Source organism: Lissotriton vulgaris, chromosome 2_1 (assembly GCF_964263255.1).
Source record: "Lissotriton vulgaris chromosome 2_1, aLisVul1.2, whole genome shotgun sequence".
Classification (NCBI taxonomy): Eukaryota; Metazoa; Chordata; class Amphibia; order Caudata; family Salamandridae; genus Lissotriton; species Lissotriton vulgaris.
The window spans coordinates 1,862,541,425-1,862,561,800 of record NC_141687.1 but is presented as its reverse complement, the minus strand read 5'-3'; the positions used below and the strand labels follow the sequence as shown (position 1 = coordinate 1,862,561,800).

Sequence of the window (20,376 nt, the reverse complement as noted above, 5' to 3'; positions counted from 1 at the left end):
CTGCACTCAAAGAACTTGAATGGCTCCCGGTGGATATGCGTAGCACCTTCAGAACGGCCTGTCTAACCCACAAGGCCCTCCACACCGGAAAACCAGAATACCTGGCAAACAAACTCACAAAAGCTGGCCAAAGTAGAATCTTGAGAAGCTCTAACTCCCTGCTGCTCATCCTACCAAAAACCAGAAAGAAGAAAACTGCGGACTGCTCCTTCTCAGGAAATGCCCCCAAAATATGGAACTCTATCCCCCCGCATATCAGAACCATACCGTCCTATGCGGAATTCAAGAGCCAACTCAAATCCTTGTTCCTCATCCGTTCCCTAGGTCCTGGGTAACTAGGATCAACATCCATCCCCAGAACTATGTGAGAACTCTGTATCCTATTGCCAAGAAGTCCTACTGTATGAACTTCTCCTCTCCCCTAACTGTCATTTGATGATCACCTTTATTTGTTACTTGTCTTTTTGTCCACCTTTTCATTCCTTTACTGTAAAGCGCTCTGCTACCTTCGGGTCTTGTTAGCGCTATAGAAAACTTCTAAATAAATAAATAATAAATAAATCAGGGGGCTGCTCTCATGCTCGTGAGAGCAGCACCAGGATTGGTTAAGGGAGCTGCTGGGGCCTGCACTGCAGTCACAATGAGGTCTAGAGCGAGGAGGTCCTGTCGTGAGGTAAGTTTTTAAACATATATTTTAATTTTATTTGCGGATGCACGCTCCCGTTTATAATAATATTTTTATATTTGTTTTTACACACATGCACCCATCGCCTCGCCCTGTAGATGACAGCCACCACTGAGCAAGATGCAGACATACTCTCCCCTGAGCCCAGAGCCTGTGAGGGATACCTCACGCCACTCCAGGAGAACGAGCATAACTGCTTCAATAGCTCGTCATTAAATAAAAACAGATGAGTGACTTGAAACTTGCCTTTCTCTTGGTGCGCAGCAGGGCAGGCAAATCCAGTGGGCAAGAGGGCCCAGGGTGTCATAGGACTGACTGTGATGGGAGCAGGGGGACCTTGTTAAGGCCTCCTGCTACACAATTACCCTAAGTGCCTCTCAACTACTCTGAAACTGATGTGTACCAGGGTATATATTCATATCATTAATTTTGCTCTCTAAAACACTTGTCGATTACTGTAATAACTCTTAAAGTAATACTTGTCAGCTGTGCAATCCCTGTTTTTATTTTAGGTATCTTGCCTCAACTAACAGTGTTTGCATTTGATAGATTTTGTGCCTCTGTAGTGTTTTTTCATGCAACAAATAACTCTAGTATAGTGCATAGGATGAACTGAGTTTCTTCTAGGTATCTGGGTTATTTCATGGTACCTTTGGGTGTTCATTACGGTGTGATTAAGAGCTCTGGAACTGAGGCGGAAGGAACTGTGTGTGTTCCTCACAATGCCTGTCCGTAGGTCAAAAGGAAGCTACCCCTTCTACAGAGCTTAATAATTTTTAATTCACAGTCTCATATTTTTCGAATTTTTACATTTTCAATTCTAATTATTCACAACATTATAATTCGGCAATATATTTATTGATATTACTAATAAGCACTGGCAAAGTCAATAAATTTGACTTGATTTAGGGGCATGGTCATTGCTCTGTAATCTATCCATATCCAATTGAAGAAAACTCAGACATGGGTGAAATACTTTTCAAGTGGCATGCTTTAGGACCAAGATTCTACTTCAAATGTTTTAAGCCACACAATTAATTACATAGGTCACGTCTTTTGGAACAGATTCCTTTTTAGGCTTCTTTGGCCATGGTCTTTTGGAGACAAGCCCTTTCTGCACTAAGAATTAGTGAGTTCCCTGTCCAAGAGAGTGCTGGCTGTGTATGACTGCACTGTTCTGGGCAGGGAACCACAGTGTCCATTCAGACTCCTTGCTCCTGCGGACCCTTCATTCCTGAGGGAACGAGGTGGCCCAAGGGAAGAAAGCCCCTGAGGCCTATCAGAACACTCTAATTTTTGAAGCTGTGCTTACAGGACTCTTGCAAGAGTCACTTTAACCCAACCATCCAGATGTACAAATATTTCTAATCCTAATTTCTCAAAAACTACCTAATGTATTAACACCAAATCACAAAAGAACGCTTTCTGGATGAAGATCTAGCTTTCTGCCAAATAATGGTGTAATTCCATTCGGCAGTTTTTGTAGTATTGCGTTCCAAAAAAGTCTATGGAAAATGCTAGCAGATGCTGCGTTTTGGGACCCTCTGCCAATTTTCTCATCCCTGCTTAAAGGATCACCCCAAAACGTTCCAGGAAGGAGCTTAGCAAAAAAAAGAAAGTTCTGTTAAGATTTGCCAAGTTCCATCAAAATGATTGGCAAACCCCAAAAAAGGCGTTTCCAATGGAAACGATCTGCAAAGCTGCGGACAGAACAGGCTCAGACATAATTATAGGTGTCAATACCACCCCCGCTTAATCTGTGAAAGTAGGGGGTTACCGATGCCACTATTTCATGGGAAATGCTGTGTGAGAGCAGACATGAAGGTGGTAGAAATACTTCTTGACAACAGAATACTTCATGCTGAAGAACTAAAGAAGACATCAACTCTGGCAAAACCCACCTACAACACGAGTTTTATTAATTTGAAAAATAATGTTTCTTTACGATTTTTAAGTTAGAAAAACTTGGCCAAAATTGATTTATGAGGCCTCTTTGCACTGACATCGATTTTGAATTTGCTGAAGAAATGTGGGTTTTAAATTTACAAGAAATTAATGTATATTCTTCGGCGTTTTTTCTTTTCATTAGACAGTCAAAACGAGATTCATTTCACACTGTTGTCTATCCTGTACTGTATCTATCAGTGTGCCTAAGGAGGAAATGTTCTCGCCATGTTGCAATAGTCAAGGCTGCATAAGGCATGACTGTTTTCTATTCATACATAAAATGGTTTATTGTTGAGTTTGCTTTCAGCGGGTAATGTCATTTCCTTTGTATGCGGGGTAAAGGGAATAATTAAATATTAAAAATGTAGGCAGTATCAAAAGTAAACTTTTTTATGTAACACAATTTCTGCAATGTTGATTGGTTTATGTGATTCATCTTAGTTAATACAGTTCTCTGATACCACCTCTGCTATGCCGAGAGCGTTTTCTTTCACTCCTTTGAAACTATAAAATGTGCTTTTCTGGGATGTGTGCCAGATCTTTTGCTCGCTTCTACGGAAGGTAGACTCTATAACAGTTTGTTATTCAATTTACACTTAGGGACATGCTTAGTATGGAGCAAGGAAAAATCTCACAAACTCTCTGTCAAACTGTTCTTTGATTTATGACCTCTCGCAATAGGCTTTATTCTAATGCATAACTAGGATATGGGTTTGAATATGACTAACTAACCACTTTTGCCTTCTGTAATGATTCTTCACTTAGAATAAACATTTATGTTTTGACTTTCAAGTTTGTCCTGCAAAGGTTTTCTTTGTTATGCACTAGGACCCCCATCCTTTTAGACTCATACGGCCCCAGTCCTGCAATTCAACCCTTTGAATGTATTGGAGCAAAGCGCCAACAGGGGGCTTAGGATATGGGATAGCTTAACAGTGGATATAACATGTTCATTTCTGTATTTCGATAAATAGAACCAATAGCCTTTTTGGGCTAAGGGAGAGGGCTGCAAATGTCTACCACGTGTATATCATCAATTCCACAGGAAATAAACGGATAAGGTGCCAAAGATTCAGACAGCAGATAGTGAATGTTGCTTAAAATCACTGCAGTCAGTAATACAAGTCGTATTGACCTAAAAAAGATGCAAAGCCGAGTTAGCCATACTTCCAATCGGGAATATAATGGGGGGCCTTGTAGCCAAGAATATTGGGTTGGTAACCCCAACATTCCCGAGTGCCTAAACTGGACCAAATGCCTTTGTATATCTGTACAGTAACCTGACTGAGGGATTAGTACTGGCACTTGGGAATTTACATAATTGGTGAAGGGAATGTCACTACATTGTACAACTGACCCTTATGTGTGTAACACCGCTGATTACAACATGAAAGCTGAAGGTCTGAGAACCCATTAGCAGAAGAACAGGTAAATGTCTGGTCTTATACTTACCATGTACCACATGCTAGACCAGATGGGGTCATTGAAGTAAATAACATTGGGATCAGCTCGGTTGTGCCTCTTCACTCTTCTCTTCACTTCCTGCTGCTGCACCCACTCCACCTGCAGAAAACAAAAATGTTAAAACACGTGTGCTGAGCAGACACCATCATTGCTTCCATCAGGCCCACGTTATGAATAAAGAAGATTAGAGAAGAGAGGTGAGGGTGGAGGTTGAGTGTGAATAGGATGAAGACATCAAAGATGGAGAACTAGTATTACAAGTAACTAACTTTTTCTTCCCGTTTTTGAATCATGATCTTTTTGGTCAACCATAGCTGCAAAATTATGAGCAGCATCTGCATACAAAATGAAGATGTAGAGGAGGAAAGCCCAGGTGCTATGATTCTGGCATACATTCTGCCCTACCTGAGCTTCCGCTCTGGCATGAACGCAATCCAATACTGCCTCAACTATAAATGCTGATTTTCAAGAAGCAGCATTTCATATTTTATCAATTTGAATCAGTCGCAGAAGTGCCCCTTTCTCTATTCAAAGAGGCGGTGTAATTTCACATAGCCTTATTGCAGGATAAAAGCCACCTGGCCTTAGATTGAATGGAAATGGGTGCTTCCTCACCTGGCATGGCATAGCAAAAATACATTTTGACAGATCTAGTGGCAGCTTCTGCGGCTTGAGACCTGACAGATGTATCTATCAAATTGAAGACTCTTAAACAGAATCAACCACCAGCACCCACCACTACAATCATTGATTTTTTTTCATGAACTGCTTTGTGTTTCACCCTAGTAAATAACACACCAGGAGTAATGCAAAGAACAACAGTCACCAGAATTCACTTAGAGCATACATTCAACAAAAAATGGAGGAAAAAACAACCCAGTATGGCATCAGTACGGGACCATTTCTCACACATGGTCCTCCCTGGGAATGTGTTGTAGGGCAGAGTTAGAATAATGGACTAACGCCCCAAGCCCAGCATGCCCAGCTCCCTTTTCTTTAGCAGTAACGTTGACCACGACGGTCACTGTGTGTGCCTTGTTCTGTGTTGTGCCATACTGACAATCAAAAAAACAAACCAGAATAGATGTTCCTAACTACTTTCAGTAACACAGAAAGTCTGAGAGGTTTCTTGGAGATTCTTGGATTTTCTTCGAGGCATATCTGCTGGTCAGGCTGCGGGAGCTCGTGGTGTTCCATAATCAGCTCCTGCGGCTCGGGGAGACGTCTGCCGAGTTTTTGTTCTTGCGTCAGAGTTAGTTTGCAACTCTCCTGCATCTGCACATTCTCCCTTGTCCCACACTATGCTGCCATCTCCTCTCTTTTCCTCTTGAGAAGTAGCTATCAGATGGCATTTTCGTGAACACTGACGCATTTTGAGTGATCCTTTTGCATCCTCTTTCAGCAGAAACCCATGTCCCCTTTTTGTTACTGACTGTCCACTGTGATTGCGTAAACAGCAGCTGAGTTTTGCTTCTGGAATTCTGATCTTTGACCAGCACTCAATTGCCAATGCGAATGTCATAGTCCATGTCCATGCATTTCCTTGTGGCAGTTGGATCGCCATCTTCCTTGGCTGTGCTTGTGATCAATCTCCTGTGGGTGCCATCCCGAAGCCACTGGGGCGAGTTCCAGTGGAGCCATCCCAAACAACACGGCTGCTGATGAGCACTTGGCCATGTAATGAGGGCTTTTTCTATAGGTATGCAGAAAATTGTGGAGTGCCCACTCAATGTTTTCACCACAGTCCACAGCTATGCATAATGTCCTATTCAAAGCGATGTACCTTCTGCTGGGAGGTGGCCACAGTGGCGATATCTGCAGATGCTGAATGTGCTATCCTTGCATGCATTTGCAAAAGTCTAGTCTATTAAGGGGGTGAACCATTGTTCGCCCGGATGCAGACTGGGAAGCCATAGGCCATAAAGATATTTTCAAATATAGGTCTGATTCAACTGACTGCAAAGGACTGTACAGTTTAAACTACAGGAAGAAGCTGCTGTTCATCCAGAAGGCTGCAGAGATCTATTCTGACTTTCACCAAGGGTGCTGGTGGGAAACTCTGCTGATGCTTTTGTTATTTTGTTACAGGGGGCCTATATTGCAACACTTCTGAAAAACCGTCCCTCAGTAACAAAAAAAACACCACCTGCCGCTCCAAACTACCCACCCACACACACACATACCCTTCTGGCCCACCAGGAAAATGTCTGGTGCCTGTTACAGCCAGTCCGGCCGTGCTCATGGCGATGAAATAGTTATTCAGTCTGCTCATCGAACAACAGGCAAGCTGTTGTAGGAGCCGTCAGCTCTCTCAAGGGACTATATGGCACATTACATTCCCCAAGTGGAAGGCAGCTGGCACTGCAGCTCTTTTTGGTGGAGGGGGTCTTCACTGGTACCATCAGGGTGGTTACTGTGCCTGGTCTTGGGCCTCTGCCCCCATGTGTGGTTTGCCCCCCCAACCACCAGGGTCTATTGAGTGTGGTGCCATCTGCAGAGCGGAACGTGTAGTCTTGCCTCACAGCTGAAAGTGCTTGGTGTCATGCTGAGCAAAGGGGGTTCTCTTTTGCAGCACTGTGCAGGTCCTGTTAGTCTCTGGACTATCTAACAACACATCCACATGGGGGGATTGGTTCTCTATTACTGAAGCTGTTGCCTGGTTTGTTCCTCTTGCTCACTTTGTTGTTTATTTTTATGCAGCAAACACAGAGGGTATTGGAGTACTTTACCTGACCGTAGAGACTGGAACCTGTTTTCCCAGTTCTAAAGTCAGCAGCTCTGGCAGTATTCCACATAGACACCCTCTCATTGCATTGTGAAACCGCATGCCACACTAATGCCAGCCGGCCTCATAAAACTCTCCAAACTTAAATAAAAGAGACAGCCCCCTTTTGTCATTTATGCATTTGCTGGGCCTCCTGGTGCACCTGCCAGGAAAAGAGAAAAGAGGAGTTTTCACACCACCCTTTTATCCCTATGAAACCTGGTAATAGATGAGTGTGCGATTTGAGAGTTTGGGCGCTTCAAGTAGCAATGCAGCGACAGAGCCTACAAGGAAAATAGGATGAGATTTATTCTAAGATCCTTTTGGACCGGCCATCCAATAATATTGTCCCGCTTTTGTGACACACACACTTTAGTGACAGTGAATCTGTCCCTATAAGCTACACTTCCCCAAAGATACCCATTATTCTGAGTAGGTTGCCCACCATACACTCCTGGTTTGATGTCCATTTTGTACAGTTTCTACTGAGCTTTAAACATTGTTCCAAACATTTTCTCAGCAATTAATGTCAACTTTGAGCATGAGTCAAACATTGCTTCTACATGGCCCTCAAATGTTATGATACCCTCAGGATTGTTTAAGACTCATTACCTTGAGGATTCTTTCTTTTATATAGGTTACGTCTGCAACAAACCCTGAAAATGTCCCTATTTCCCACACTTATTGCAGGTTTATCTCGAGTAGGACAATCTTTGTTGTTAGCAACTACCTCTAAAGGCCACTACACCTTTGTATTCCTTGGGCTCCACCTTAATACCTTTGGTTACTAACACCTCACTCATTTTTGGTGATTTCGTTCACTTCGGGTTTCTCCTCCCCCGTCTTGTTTTATTTATTTCACACAATGTATCATGTGCTCAACTTGTTTGGTCACTATCAAGACATCCCCCAATGGTATATCATCTTATAGCCACAATTCTTCTCTTATTCTTTCAATCTCGCCTGTAAGCAGAAACTGATCCTTTATACGCTCCTCACATGTCACCCCAAACTTGCATGTTGCAGCCAGCTTCCTTAGATCTGAAACAAACTCCTTCACAGTCTTGTCTTCTTTTTGACACCTCTTCCCAAAATGAGAACATTCCATTATAGTGCTGAATGTGGGTAAAAAATGGTTGTCTGATTTTCTTACATTAATTTTATACTCATTGAGTCTCCTTTTCTCAGGTAAGTGTTCCAATATTTCTTGCCCCTCTGCTAATAGATAATGCAGTAGTAAGGCTACCTTCCTCTCCAACCCTAAATTTGGACCACACGCTACAGCATCATTTTGGAACACTCTCTTTCATTTGTCCAATTTCAAAGTTAGTTCACCGAGTTTACAGTTGTCAATTCATCAACTGCCTTTCCCAGGTGCTTCAGGGGAGCTCAAGTTAGAATGCCCTGGCACTAACATTCCAATTGTATCATCAGACCCCACAGGCAATGGGTGGTTTGGCCAAAGGAAAGGGGATGGGGAAAAAGAATGAAAAAGTAAAGCACTATTCAGGAAGATACCACACTAGGTCTATTTAATTTTTAATATACCATTTTGAGACGTTATGAGTGACACCCAAGAAGTATTATTCAAGTATTAACTACCTAACATGGCAGAGGCCCTTGTTCTCAGGGGACCCAAGCAACAGCCCATTGGCTTTGAGCACCGCACCCCTTCCTGACTTAGGAACAACCCTGCCTTTGATCAGTAAGTGTGTATTTCAACGGAAGTTTGGTATGTGCCTTTGAGAATATAACATGTTGTAAAGGGTTAAGGGCCATCATACAGAAAGCACCTAAAGGTGATGGAAGGCTGCTTGCAATAAGTCTAACCACTGGCAATAGTTTGGGTAGCACTGCAACCATTCATTCTTTTGCTCACCTTACCACCTAAGTTGGACCTAGCCATATGAATCTCAGTCTTGATCAGGCTCCTCATGGGAGCAATCAAGCCCGAACTGTCAATCCAGTTCCTCCCTGAACAGGAACACAAGTAACCCAGGACCGCTTTTGCCCAAGTTATGGACTCATCGGTCATCATCCAGGTATAGCTTAGTTCTAGTGATAGAGTGAGCATGGGACCCATATCTGGGCCTACCCATGCCACTTAGGGCAGTACATGAAACGCACAAAAGGTGATGGTAGGCAAGGCTGCCACCAGCAATAGATTGGGTAGCACTCAACTCATCGTTCTTTTGTTCACCATGACATTTCAGTTTGGGGATTGCCATATGTACTGTCTGAAGTGGCATAGGTATGCCCAGATGTGGGTCATGTGCTTACTGTGTTACTTGCCTCCAGACCTAGTATCAAACAGAGACCTCTCACACAAATTGCTAGAGGTACAGTTCAGATATCCTTCAGCAATTATTCTTATTTAGAATTTCTTGACATGTACAATAGCTATCTTTGTTTATGGTCAATGTTTGAGCATAACTTAACTGACAACAAAGCATTATCAGCAAAGCTATAGAAGTCCCAGAAAGGAAATTAGAGTGTATGCTTTCCAGAGGACACTGGAATTACAAAAGATTGCAAGGCAAGTTCTCACAGACCAACTTATGTGTCATGCTTCACCTTAAGGCAGCCTCATCCAACAGAAATGATTATGGTGATTAACTGGGTCCATGATTCCAGGGAGTACTTTGTGTGAGAGTGCTGTGGGATGCAGTTTTTCTACCTAAAATATCAGGGCTGCAAACCAATGATAATACATTCTAATACTTTATTAACGGTGGGCATAAGAGATAAAATAGAGAGTGGGCAGAGTATATTGCGGATGTCTAGCAATGTTATTTCTGCAGCATTATTTCAGTCGATATTTTTCAGCCATTCATGCGGTCTCAACAGGAGTCCCCAGCTCTCATCAAGACCAGGATCCCTACTATTTCAATTAGTTGCCATTCATACAACACATAACTGTCACACTATTTGCCTTCATGTAGTGTAGTACAAAATACAAAGTACAATTCTGGCTGCTAAACACGTGAGTGAAACATACGATGATAGCAAATAAATAACGCAATAAAAGATTGTCTGGAAACACATACCATGTTACTGTTTCCATTACAGAACCTAAGGAGTCCCCCCCAAAAGAAATCGATCAGATGAACAGTTATAAGTGACACTGCAAAGTAAAAAGGTAACAATAACGCAAGTCGAACAGTCTTAGTGACACACAAAAGAGGGTCAAAAACTTATCATGCCCTCTATTTGTATCCATATAGGTACCCAGCCCCGAAGCCCTGAAGACGAGCCTGAACAAGTATATAGACAGGCTCAGAAACGCGTCGGCTTACAGGCTTATGACCCTTCATTCGTCTTAAATCCGAATGTCCTCTCATTGCGCATAAGGCTTTTGTTTTTCTACAAATGAATTGAATGTTTATTGTATTAGTCGCCCCATGCGCAATCAGGCCAAAAGAAAGAGAAAAACAATTATTCTAGTGGCCTGACATAAAATATGTGGACAGGGTACTCTCAACCTTAATGAGCGATTTATGTTTAAATGTTTTCTGTGTAGAATTATATGAATGTGTAATTCTTTTTTTGTCTTTCTAAGTAATGTACATTTTGAGTTATTCTAAATACATGTGTTCTTGTGTAGGACAGTAAGTAATTCTTCGGACTGTCATAGAATTTGTAAAAATTGTTGCAATTCCTTTTCCTAAATTTCTAAAAACATAATGGTTACACATAAGGATTAAATACCTTAGTGTATGATTCTGCCCTAAATAAAAAGTGAGCAGAACAAAAAAACGAGGGATCGGGTCTTCCTCTTTCTTCTTTCACAAAATATACCAGCATCCTCGGATTGAGTTCTTGAATTGTACAGTCCTGTATGTAAAAATAAAATGAACATATACACAAAACAAAAGTTATGTTTAGATGCAACAAAATGCCAGAGGTCACATCACTGCATGCTTGTGTTTTGGTGCCACTGTAAAACACACATGTCCGTGTTTAATGACTCGCCTTACAATTGTTTTGTAATTCCATTGTCCTCTGGAACACATAAAGACACATGTAGACATATCTTTAGCACTCCCTAGAACAGTGGTCTTCAAACCTTTTGATGCTGAGACCCCCCATCAAAGATTTTTAGATGTAAGGACCACCACCCGACAAACATTTCTAGAACCTGGTACATCTTATCATTGACAACCGTAAATGTTCTCCAGAGAAACAGTCAATCTGTGGTTGCACCTCATTAGTACCAGTTTAACACCCAAATATTGCAATAAGCAACAAAAAGGTGACTAGTACAGCTTCATAAAAGGCCTTCTACAGAGCAGCAACACCTGTTGCTCCTTTTTTAGTAACATTTGAATCTTTTGAATACATATTTTTTTTTGTTAAAATCAGCAGATTTTGTGGCAGATGATGGATTATGTGGCAAATGTGGAAAATCTATAATTATGCTAAAATCGCTGTGGCTGCACAATCACATCATTCCAGTGGCCGTTTGTATAATAGCTGTAATGCATGGGCTGAAACTTTATTGCACAGCATTAGAGGAAAACAGCTGCATGTAAGTGGAGGTAGCTGAACATCATTCATCATAATTAAAACCTATGTAGGTTTTTTAGGTCTTTCACCGTCAGGTAGTACATATAAAATAACGGGCTGCTTCAATGTATAATAAATTCATTTTAAAAAGTTGTTACTCAGTGGGAAATGCATTATAGTAAATTATGAAACCTCTATTAGTTAAGGCACTGCAAACGTCTGTGTGAAACCAGAGAGCCACAGAATTAAATTGTGGTTGGTGCAGTGGAGAATAGTGACCTTTGTATTTTTAGTGCTATGAGGTCACAGCCCATGACAGAAACCATTGTGAATATGTAAGTCTTTATTTTATACGTGCATTACACACAGTATAAGATAGACCGCTACAAAATGCGCAAAGTATTTTACTATAAATTGGTGCTTCCAAAATATATCGTCTGCTTCGAAAATATAGGGGCTTATTTATAAGCCCCTTGCACTGTCGGTGCGTCATTTGTTATGACACTCTGGTTGTGCAGAGTGCAGACCCATATCTACAAGGCCATGCAAAGTCACTTTGAGTGGCATTTCATGGCCTCTTGGATATGGTGTACGGCAACGCAGTGCAAGTCGATGCGTTGTCTTACACTGCATCAGGGGGGCGTTCCATGGGCGCTGCGGTGGGTTTTCCCATGGGTTTTGACACATTCCCAGATTTACAAGGATCTGTACACCTAAGGATGTGTAAAAACTGTACGCTGCCCCAGGGGATGCGTAACAAGGAGAAATAGGTTTATTTCCCCTCAATTGTTCCCTCTTTCTATGTGTAGCGCAAATAGAAATAGGAAAAAGCCCCCACTGGTTGTTTTTGCGGAGGAAGGCATGCCTTCTTGCACAAAAACAATCCTGCCAACAATGCAGAGGCCCTTGTACTATGGTGCAAAGGTGACTGCATTGGCGCTAGGCACCAATTGTGCGCTGGGAGAAAGGACAAGTGTTCACACTTTCTTATAAATAAGGTCCATTCCGGCCCTTTGGAACTGGCATAGAGCAGCGCAGCAAAAATACTAACAGAGCTGCCCTACACCATTTCATTGTAAATGAGGCCCATAGATTTTGGTAATATCCAGACCCAATTTAATGCAATTCTTTTTACATAACTGTCCCTTCAACACATTCTCAGGGATAGCAAGCACTATGTAAATACAAAGACAATTAAAAACAAGCACTTCACAGCTATACCTCTCAAAAAGATTCAAGTGATTTGATCAATTAACTGCAACAGCACTCTTCTATTCTGAGAAATCAAAGCCAGGCAGACAGCTATATACACCTTTCTGCCAGTGTGCTGCTGGCCTGAAAGAAATGCAAATGTGCACAACGAGTTAATCTACAAATCCTTTACATTTGCAGATTAACTCATTGTGCACATTTGCATTTCTTTCAGGCCAACAACACACTGGTAGAAAGACATGTTTAGCTGTCTGCCTGGCTTCGATTTCCCAGCACAGGAAAGCATTTTAACTAACCAAAGCATTTTAACTAGGGCCGTTTTCTTTTAGCAAATGAAGTGTGTGACTCCCTTTCCATGCCTCCACGGCACACCGGGGGGTCGCGCTCCACAGATTGAAGACTTCTTCTGGGACTCCTATAGTTTTTTGTGACTGCTCTGTTGTTCAGTTAAGTTACGTTTGGGAGGGTACACCCAGAGACAGCCCAGTTTCCTCTTGCTCCCTTGTCCCTTTCTTTAGGGTTAGAAGACGATTGCGCGGGTCCAGCATAGTCAGTCGTTCACTTGACCCAAATTGTGCTCTAGTAAAACGAACTCAACAACAGTTATTTGAATAAAAACAAAAACAAAATGTACTGATGATGCAAAAACTTTCATAAACTGACCTGCTACAATGAAAATTCATACAATAAACAATATGTGCACAGAACCACAATGGCTTAAATATTTATACAAGTCACCTAGGAGACCATTTTTAACAACATTTTACTTAACAAAATGCCAAAAATACTTTATGAGTGCCAGAATACTATGTCGGCGTGTGTGCTAGTAATCAGCATGCACATGCATGCTTTCTTATTCAATGGAATGTATCTAATCCCTACTGTGTATACTACTAAAAGACTTAATTCAAACCACGATTACACTACAAGCAACTACAAGTCAATGTGTCCACCGTACGTCATGTTTTATCAACTATACAGAACACATCTACAGTAAACAAGGACGCTTGACAACAATATGTAACAATCAGAAACACTTTTTCCATCAAGGGTGAGAAAAGCAATGTAAAGTGTTGGGAAGGAAAAGACCCCTGCATGGCTCTGGACGTGCACCCCTGCCCTGGCTGCCGAAGATGCAGCAATATTTGGATCCTTAGTTCCAATGTTTTTTGACATGGGCAACAAAGATCATGCATGTATGCCATGACTTAGGCCTGTCTCACACATTGCGATCTTGTCAGACCGGGAGGGGTGGACTAACAGTTACCCCAAATAGTAAAATGGTGCAGCAATTAACCAGAGTTAAGTAGCAGGAGCGCGGTGGTGAACATGCCTTTTTAGGGCTCGCTGCGAAAGCGCGCTCTTGCAGAGAGAACTATAGCTGTGGGCTCAGCCGACAACGAGTTGGAATGTGGATGCAAGACCAGGCCGCGCGCGCAGCGTTGTCCCATCGGATAACGTTAGGCGCGTGCGCTTTTGCATGGCAGACAAAGCCGGATCGCGACGCGCGCCTCGTGGAATGCAGGGGGAGTCTGCAGAGGGGCGCGCGGCAGCGTCAGATTGCGACGCGCGCCTTGGGATTGGGTCGCGCGCGTGAGGTTCTACCGTAGACAGCTCACGTCGCGTGGCCCAATCCCAAGGCGCGCGTCGGAATCAGACTCTGTGCATGCTCACGGCGTGTGACCCAACTGAGAACTGCTCTGGAGAAGGACAGCGCAGAGAGGAGAAGTGCTGTCTCAATAGCAAGTGGCCAGGTGAAGTTAACGGCCCGGAGTACAGCCTCGCTGCTCCTATGTGCACGCTCACGGCGTGTGACTCAACTGAGTGCCGCTCTGGAGAAGGACAGCGCAGAGAGGAGGAGTGCTGTCTCAATAGCAAGCGGCCGGGTGAAGTTAACGGCCCGGAGTACAGCCTCGCTGCTCCTGTCGGAGGCCCTCATATGAGTTGGCTGTGACAGCGATGAACCAGCAGGGCTTGGGGCTGTGCAGAGGCGGTGAGACGGTGGGGAAGCTCTTATTGTGAATTGGGCTGAGCGACCAATCGAAGAGTACATCCGGGCAGCCCCTAGGCAACTTTACCCGAACAGATGCTCCCAGATACCCGCCGCTGCAGTGTAACACGGAGGTGAGGTAAAGAGGGAGGCGGCAATGAGGCGTAGTCGGAGCAGTTATGCAACTCCTCGGGAGGAACAGTCAGAGGTTCGGTTACGATCGTTCTGTTAGAACCCCTGACTCCCAAGAGGTCCTCCCACCATGTAAGTGACCTGGGGCCCCTGGATACTAGTGAGTGAAGGGGGGGGGCTTATCTTCAGCCTGCAGCACCTGGGTTGAGGCACCAGAAAACAGTCAGCTGCTGAGGACCTGCACTTGTTTAATTGTCAGCATTAGTTTAATACTTATTATTATTGGAGTTTTATTTAGCGTGAACTTGACCCGAATCGTGTTTCAGAGCGCTTTACATAGCACCAGTTGCGTTACACGAGGACACATTCATTGTTGGTAGGCACAGGGAGATGAAGCTATTTGCCCAGAATCACAAGATGTTGAGCGTCCCTGCCGAGACTCAACCCTGTTCCCCAGCTCCGAGGTCGACCGCCCTAGCCGTTAGGCCACATTCTCTCCCCATGCTTATAATGGAGAGCACCGGTACTTCTCAGAAGCAAACAGGTACTCTGGCATAGAGTTCTACAGTATTTTCCTTTTGAAAGCACTGCTTTGCATCACTTTCTTATGCGCAATAACCGGGTCAACCAGCAGGGATTCAGAGTAAAATATCTATTGACTCGATAGTACACATTATAAAAAGAGAAATCAGAAATGTACAAGCTGGTTTCACTTGTGAGTCCTGGCAAGGTGGTCGCCCGCCAACTAATATTGTGTACTACGAATGTATTGAGGCGCCTCTTAAAAAAGTGAAGGAAGGAGGCGCTTTTAGCTTCTTGGTTTCAACCCTTGAATCTGGGAGATATAGCGGGGGCAGGAGTTTCCCTACTCGCCCGCCCAAAATCAGTGATGGAAAATACCTGTTTTCATGATCTGTGATTCCTAAGCAGGGTCCATGGCTGTAGAGCGCCTTGAACAAAACATCAAGGGCAACGCAGCACTAGACACACTTCAGTAAGCGCCTGAGAATCAAACTATTCACAATGGTTTTCTACGGATGCCCAAGCACCGAAGAGGTCACGAACGAAGAATGTGGGTCCACCCACACTAATGATCTGTGTCACACAGACTGCTTGCTTCATACGGTAGAGCTTCGAAGTACCCGCAAGGCAACAAGCAGCACTTTATCAACCCTCTAAATTGATAAATGAAAAGCTACCCATTTAAAAAATTAGGAAAGATCTGGAATCACCGATCAAAATGAAAAACCTGCAAAGCACAGAGACTGCGATGGACCTGCTCGTCAAAAAAATAACCGAAGCCAACGACCTGGCCAAGGCCACAAAGATCTCAATGGACAACGTCCAGCTAGAACTCACAGCCATACGAGCAGACCAGAACAAAATAGCAAGCAGAGTAGCGGAGACAGAGAGAAGGATCAGCGACATAGAAGATAAATCAGGCATCATGGATAAAGACATTTGCTACATCTCCAAGGTCTCCAGCGACATGCAGAGAAGGCTCGCAGAACAAGAGGACAAAAACCGGAAGGGGAACATCAGGATCCTAGGCATACCAGAAGACGAGGAGGAGGGGGCAGGCTCATGCGCGGCACTACTCGAAACACTGATACCCAAGCTGACTGGCATAAAATTTGAAAGAGCCTTGGAGATCGACAAAGCTTACAGGATCCCCGCCACAAAACAAGTGCACATGAAAGGACCAAGAACGATCATCTGCAAACCCCTAAGATCGAGCCACACCGATGCCATCTTCGCCTTCGCACGCAAAGGCCAAACCCCCATCTGGAAAGGCAAGAAGATAATCTTCACCCAAGACCTTTCAAGGGGCACGGTGGAAGCAAGGAAAGGGTTCCTCGCGCTAAGAGACACTATGAAGAGAGCAAGGATAACGTTCAGCTTTGTTGGTCCAGCAAGAATGAGGATAACAGACGGGCAGGACACACGTATGTTCGATGACCCAGCGGAACTACGCAGGTACCTCAGGAAGCCAGAGCAGGAGGAGATGGAACAAACAAGTCCCGGAACGGCAAAAAGAAGAGCCTCATCAGACAGCTCAGAGACGGAAGAGAAGGGAGCAGCAGGCGGCAGATAATACTCTACCTCGGAAGAACAACAGCTACCTCAATGGAAAAGAGACCTACCTCACCGGAAGAAGGAACTACCTCAACAATGGGAATGAGATCCTTGGACAATTTAGGAACACAGAACTTTCCTACCCTGCAGGGTAACACCGAGCTCATCGGAACAAGGACTACCTCACACAGGGAACACAGGACCTTGAACACTTGATAACCAATATCCTTTGCCTAAATGCGCAGCACGGGAGGGCGGCTGAGATGGTCTTCTCTTGATTTTTAGAGACCCGGGGAAGCGGAGGGCGGGAACCGTTGCTGTCGCACGTTTACAGTACGTTGACAGGGGGGAGGGGGGCGGGGGGGCGGGGGGGCGGAGGGGGGGAGAGGGCCGGGGGGGAGGCCATGTAGCACGGACAATCTTAGCCTGGCGGAAGCACTCTTTTTTCTTTCTCTTCTTTCCTATATCCACACACAACCCCTCATCCCATCCCACACCCCAGGGGGGCACCAATGAGTGGTGGCAGTTAGCAAGCAAGCAAAGAACAAAGAGGAGCAACATAGATCCCTCACTAAGGTACAGCGACAGAACTATCAAACCATGATGACACCCGACACTAGGGGCCAGGCACAGATAGCCTCGGACATAAAAATAGTGTCACTTAACGTCAAGGGACTCAACCACCCCGTCAAGCGACGGAAAACACTAGACTACCTAAATAGACTGAAGGCTGACATATACGTCCTCCAAGAAACTAGAGTGTCCTTAGAGGACGCTAACAGGCTCAAAGCCAACTGGATAAGCGAGGTGCTATGCTCACCGGCAGTCAACAAAAAGGGAGGAGTCATCACCATAATCAGTAAGAAAGGGAAGTTCCAGGTTCACAACAATGTCGCAGACACCAAAGGGAGGAGGCTGATTACATCAATCAAAAGAGGTGACGAGACAATACACGTAGCGAACATATAAGGGCCAAACACGGTGGAAAAAAAATTCTGGGAGGACCTAGAGAGTGAACTAAGTAAGATCCCACTGGGCGAACTACTAATCACGGCAGGAGACATGAACCAGGCGATGGATAATGCCACAGACAGACACCCACACAGACCCAGCCACACCTCACAAGAACAGAACATACTCAAAAACCTATGCACCAAACTCGCACTAGCGGACCCGTGGAGGCTACAAAACCTCAGTGCCAGAGAATACACCTTCTACTCGCACCCCCACAACTCATACAGCAGGATAGACTACATACTCATGTCCGACACACACACACACCTGACAGACACAACGGAAATAGGACCCATAACAGTCTCGGACCACGCACACATATCCCTCTCCTTGAGTGGCAAACATAACGAAACACCAAGCAGGAGGTGGCGCCTCAACAGTGATATACTCGAGAACCCCGCCAACATTTCCGAAATAGAGGTAGCGATCAAAGAATATCTCCAGTATAACGACACAGCAGACACAGAGGCAGCAACACTATGGGACGCACTTAAAGCAACAATAAGGGGGAAACTCATGAATATTAAAGCACGCATGAACAGGGGCAGGAACAAGAAAATTAAGGAACTGGAGGAGCAGATTAAGGAGTTAGAAAGAAACCACACGGCCAACTTAAAGGACAGGAATACACTCACAACGCTAACAAAAAAAAAATATGAGCTAAACAGAATCCTAAGCGAGAGAGCATCCACATGGATCAACAAATATAAATCCATAAACTTATGCTCGCCAATAAAGCAGGGAAAGCCTTGGCTGGTTACCTGAAAGCCAAGCAAAGGCAGCACTCAGTCGCGGCAATCACAGACGCTGACAACAAGACACACACAGCGAATAAACAAATCCTCGAAACTTTCAGGAAGTTCTACAAAGACCTATACACTGCCGATACATCGCTGGAGGCAGACGGCGGGGCAAGCCTGCTAGAGAAGCTCGACTTACCCAGAATAAGCGACGCACAGAGAGAGGCCCTAGATCAAAACATAACCAAAGCGGAAGTAGGGAGGGCCATAGACTTACTAAAACCAAACAAGGCCCCAGGTCCGGACGGCTTCACAGCTACCTTCTATAAACAATTCCAACCGTTACTCAAAGACACGCTAGTCAGAATATTCCAAGCGTGCGCAGAAAAAGGCAACATGACAGACTCAATGGCAGAGGCAAACATTATTGTTATCCCCAAGGAAGGGAAAGACCCCCAGTTCCCACACAACTACAGGCCAATTTCCCTAATTAACGTGGACTGCAAAATCTACGCTAAAATCATAGCAGCGAGACTAAACGCACATCTCCCCTCTCTCATACACAAAACTCAGGTGGGCTACCTGAAAAACAGACTCTCACAGGACAACACCAGACTGCTAGGCCATTTAATCAATCGCACGGCCAACAGTGCGGAAAAGGCTGTCATGATCGCATTGGATGCAGAAAAAGCCTTCGATAGAGTCTCATGGCCCTTCCTGAACCAGTGCATGCTCAAGTTTGGACTTGGCGAGAAGTACAGGGGCATGATCATGGCCCTCTACAAAAACCCCCGGGCTCGAGTGGTGGTTAACGCAGCTACATCGGACACACTCACACTAGGTAGAGGGACAAGGCAAGGCTGCCCCCTCTCACCGGGGCTATTCCTGCTGGCCCTAGAACCACTCCTCCACATGATCAGGTCAAACCCCCGGATCACGGGGGTGCAGATAGAGGGTCAAGCTTTTAAGCTAGCCGCATACGCGGATGATATTCTGATCACCACAAACAATCCACAAGAGTCAATTGAGGCACTCGTGCAAACAATAGAAGAGTATGCACATGTCTCAGGCTACAAGCTCAATAGGGAGAAATCCGAATGCAAACCTATGAACTGCCATACCACCAAGACTGTCCTGGGCTCGTCCGGCCTGGCATGGCAAACAAAACCCCTAAAATACCTAGGCCTCCTCTTCGGAAGGGACCTAAGATCAACACTAGACCATAATGAGGAGGCGATGTTAAAGAAAATTAAGTCCAAGCTAGACACGTGGGGCCCCAAATTCATAAGCTGGTGGGGAAGAATTGAGACAATAAAGATGATGGTCACCCCCATGCTAAACTGCCTGCTCTCCATGCTGCCTCTCACACTCACAACCGATTTCCACAAACGCCTAGACAAAAGCATCAACATGTTCCTCTGGGGAGGAAAAAAACCAAGAATCAGCTTAGCGAAACTCAGACTCAAAAAAGAACAGGGCGGACTGAACCTCACAAACTACAAGGCCTTCCAGACGGCATGCCTGGCCAAACAGGGACTACACTGGATAGCCCCCACACCAGAATACATGCCGGTATGGCTGGACCTGGAAAGGAGTATTCTAGGTGGCGCAGACCCAATTATGGCCCTCACGGCGCACAAGCACCCAGAGGCCAAAAACGCAATAATCCACAACACAAAGACAGCGCTGCTGAGAGTAGACAAGGAAATGGCAGTAAGTATCAAAGGCACCAAATGGGAATCACTGTGGCATAACACCAAAGTCACATACAAAGGGAAAACACTAGACAGCAAGGAATGGTACAGCAGAGGCATCACAACGCCGTCACAACTAGAAGCAGGGAACA

General features: G+C 44.6%; 1 protein-coding gene across 1 annotated transcript in view; it reads right to left on the bottom strand.

The window, feature by feature from the left end:
• The window catches only part of PCSK6 (proprotein convertase subtilisin/kexin type 6), a 1,364,483-nt gene that overhangs the window by 723,105 nt on the left and 621,002 nt on the right, over positions 1-20,376 (bottom strand). Inside the window, exon 3 of the mRNA XM_086958053.1 lies at positions 4,085-4,195. Coding sequence (XP_086814179.1) covers positions 4,085-4,195 — 111 coding nt within the window. The remainder of the gene's footprint in view (positions 1-4,084; positions 4,196-20,376) is intronic.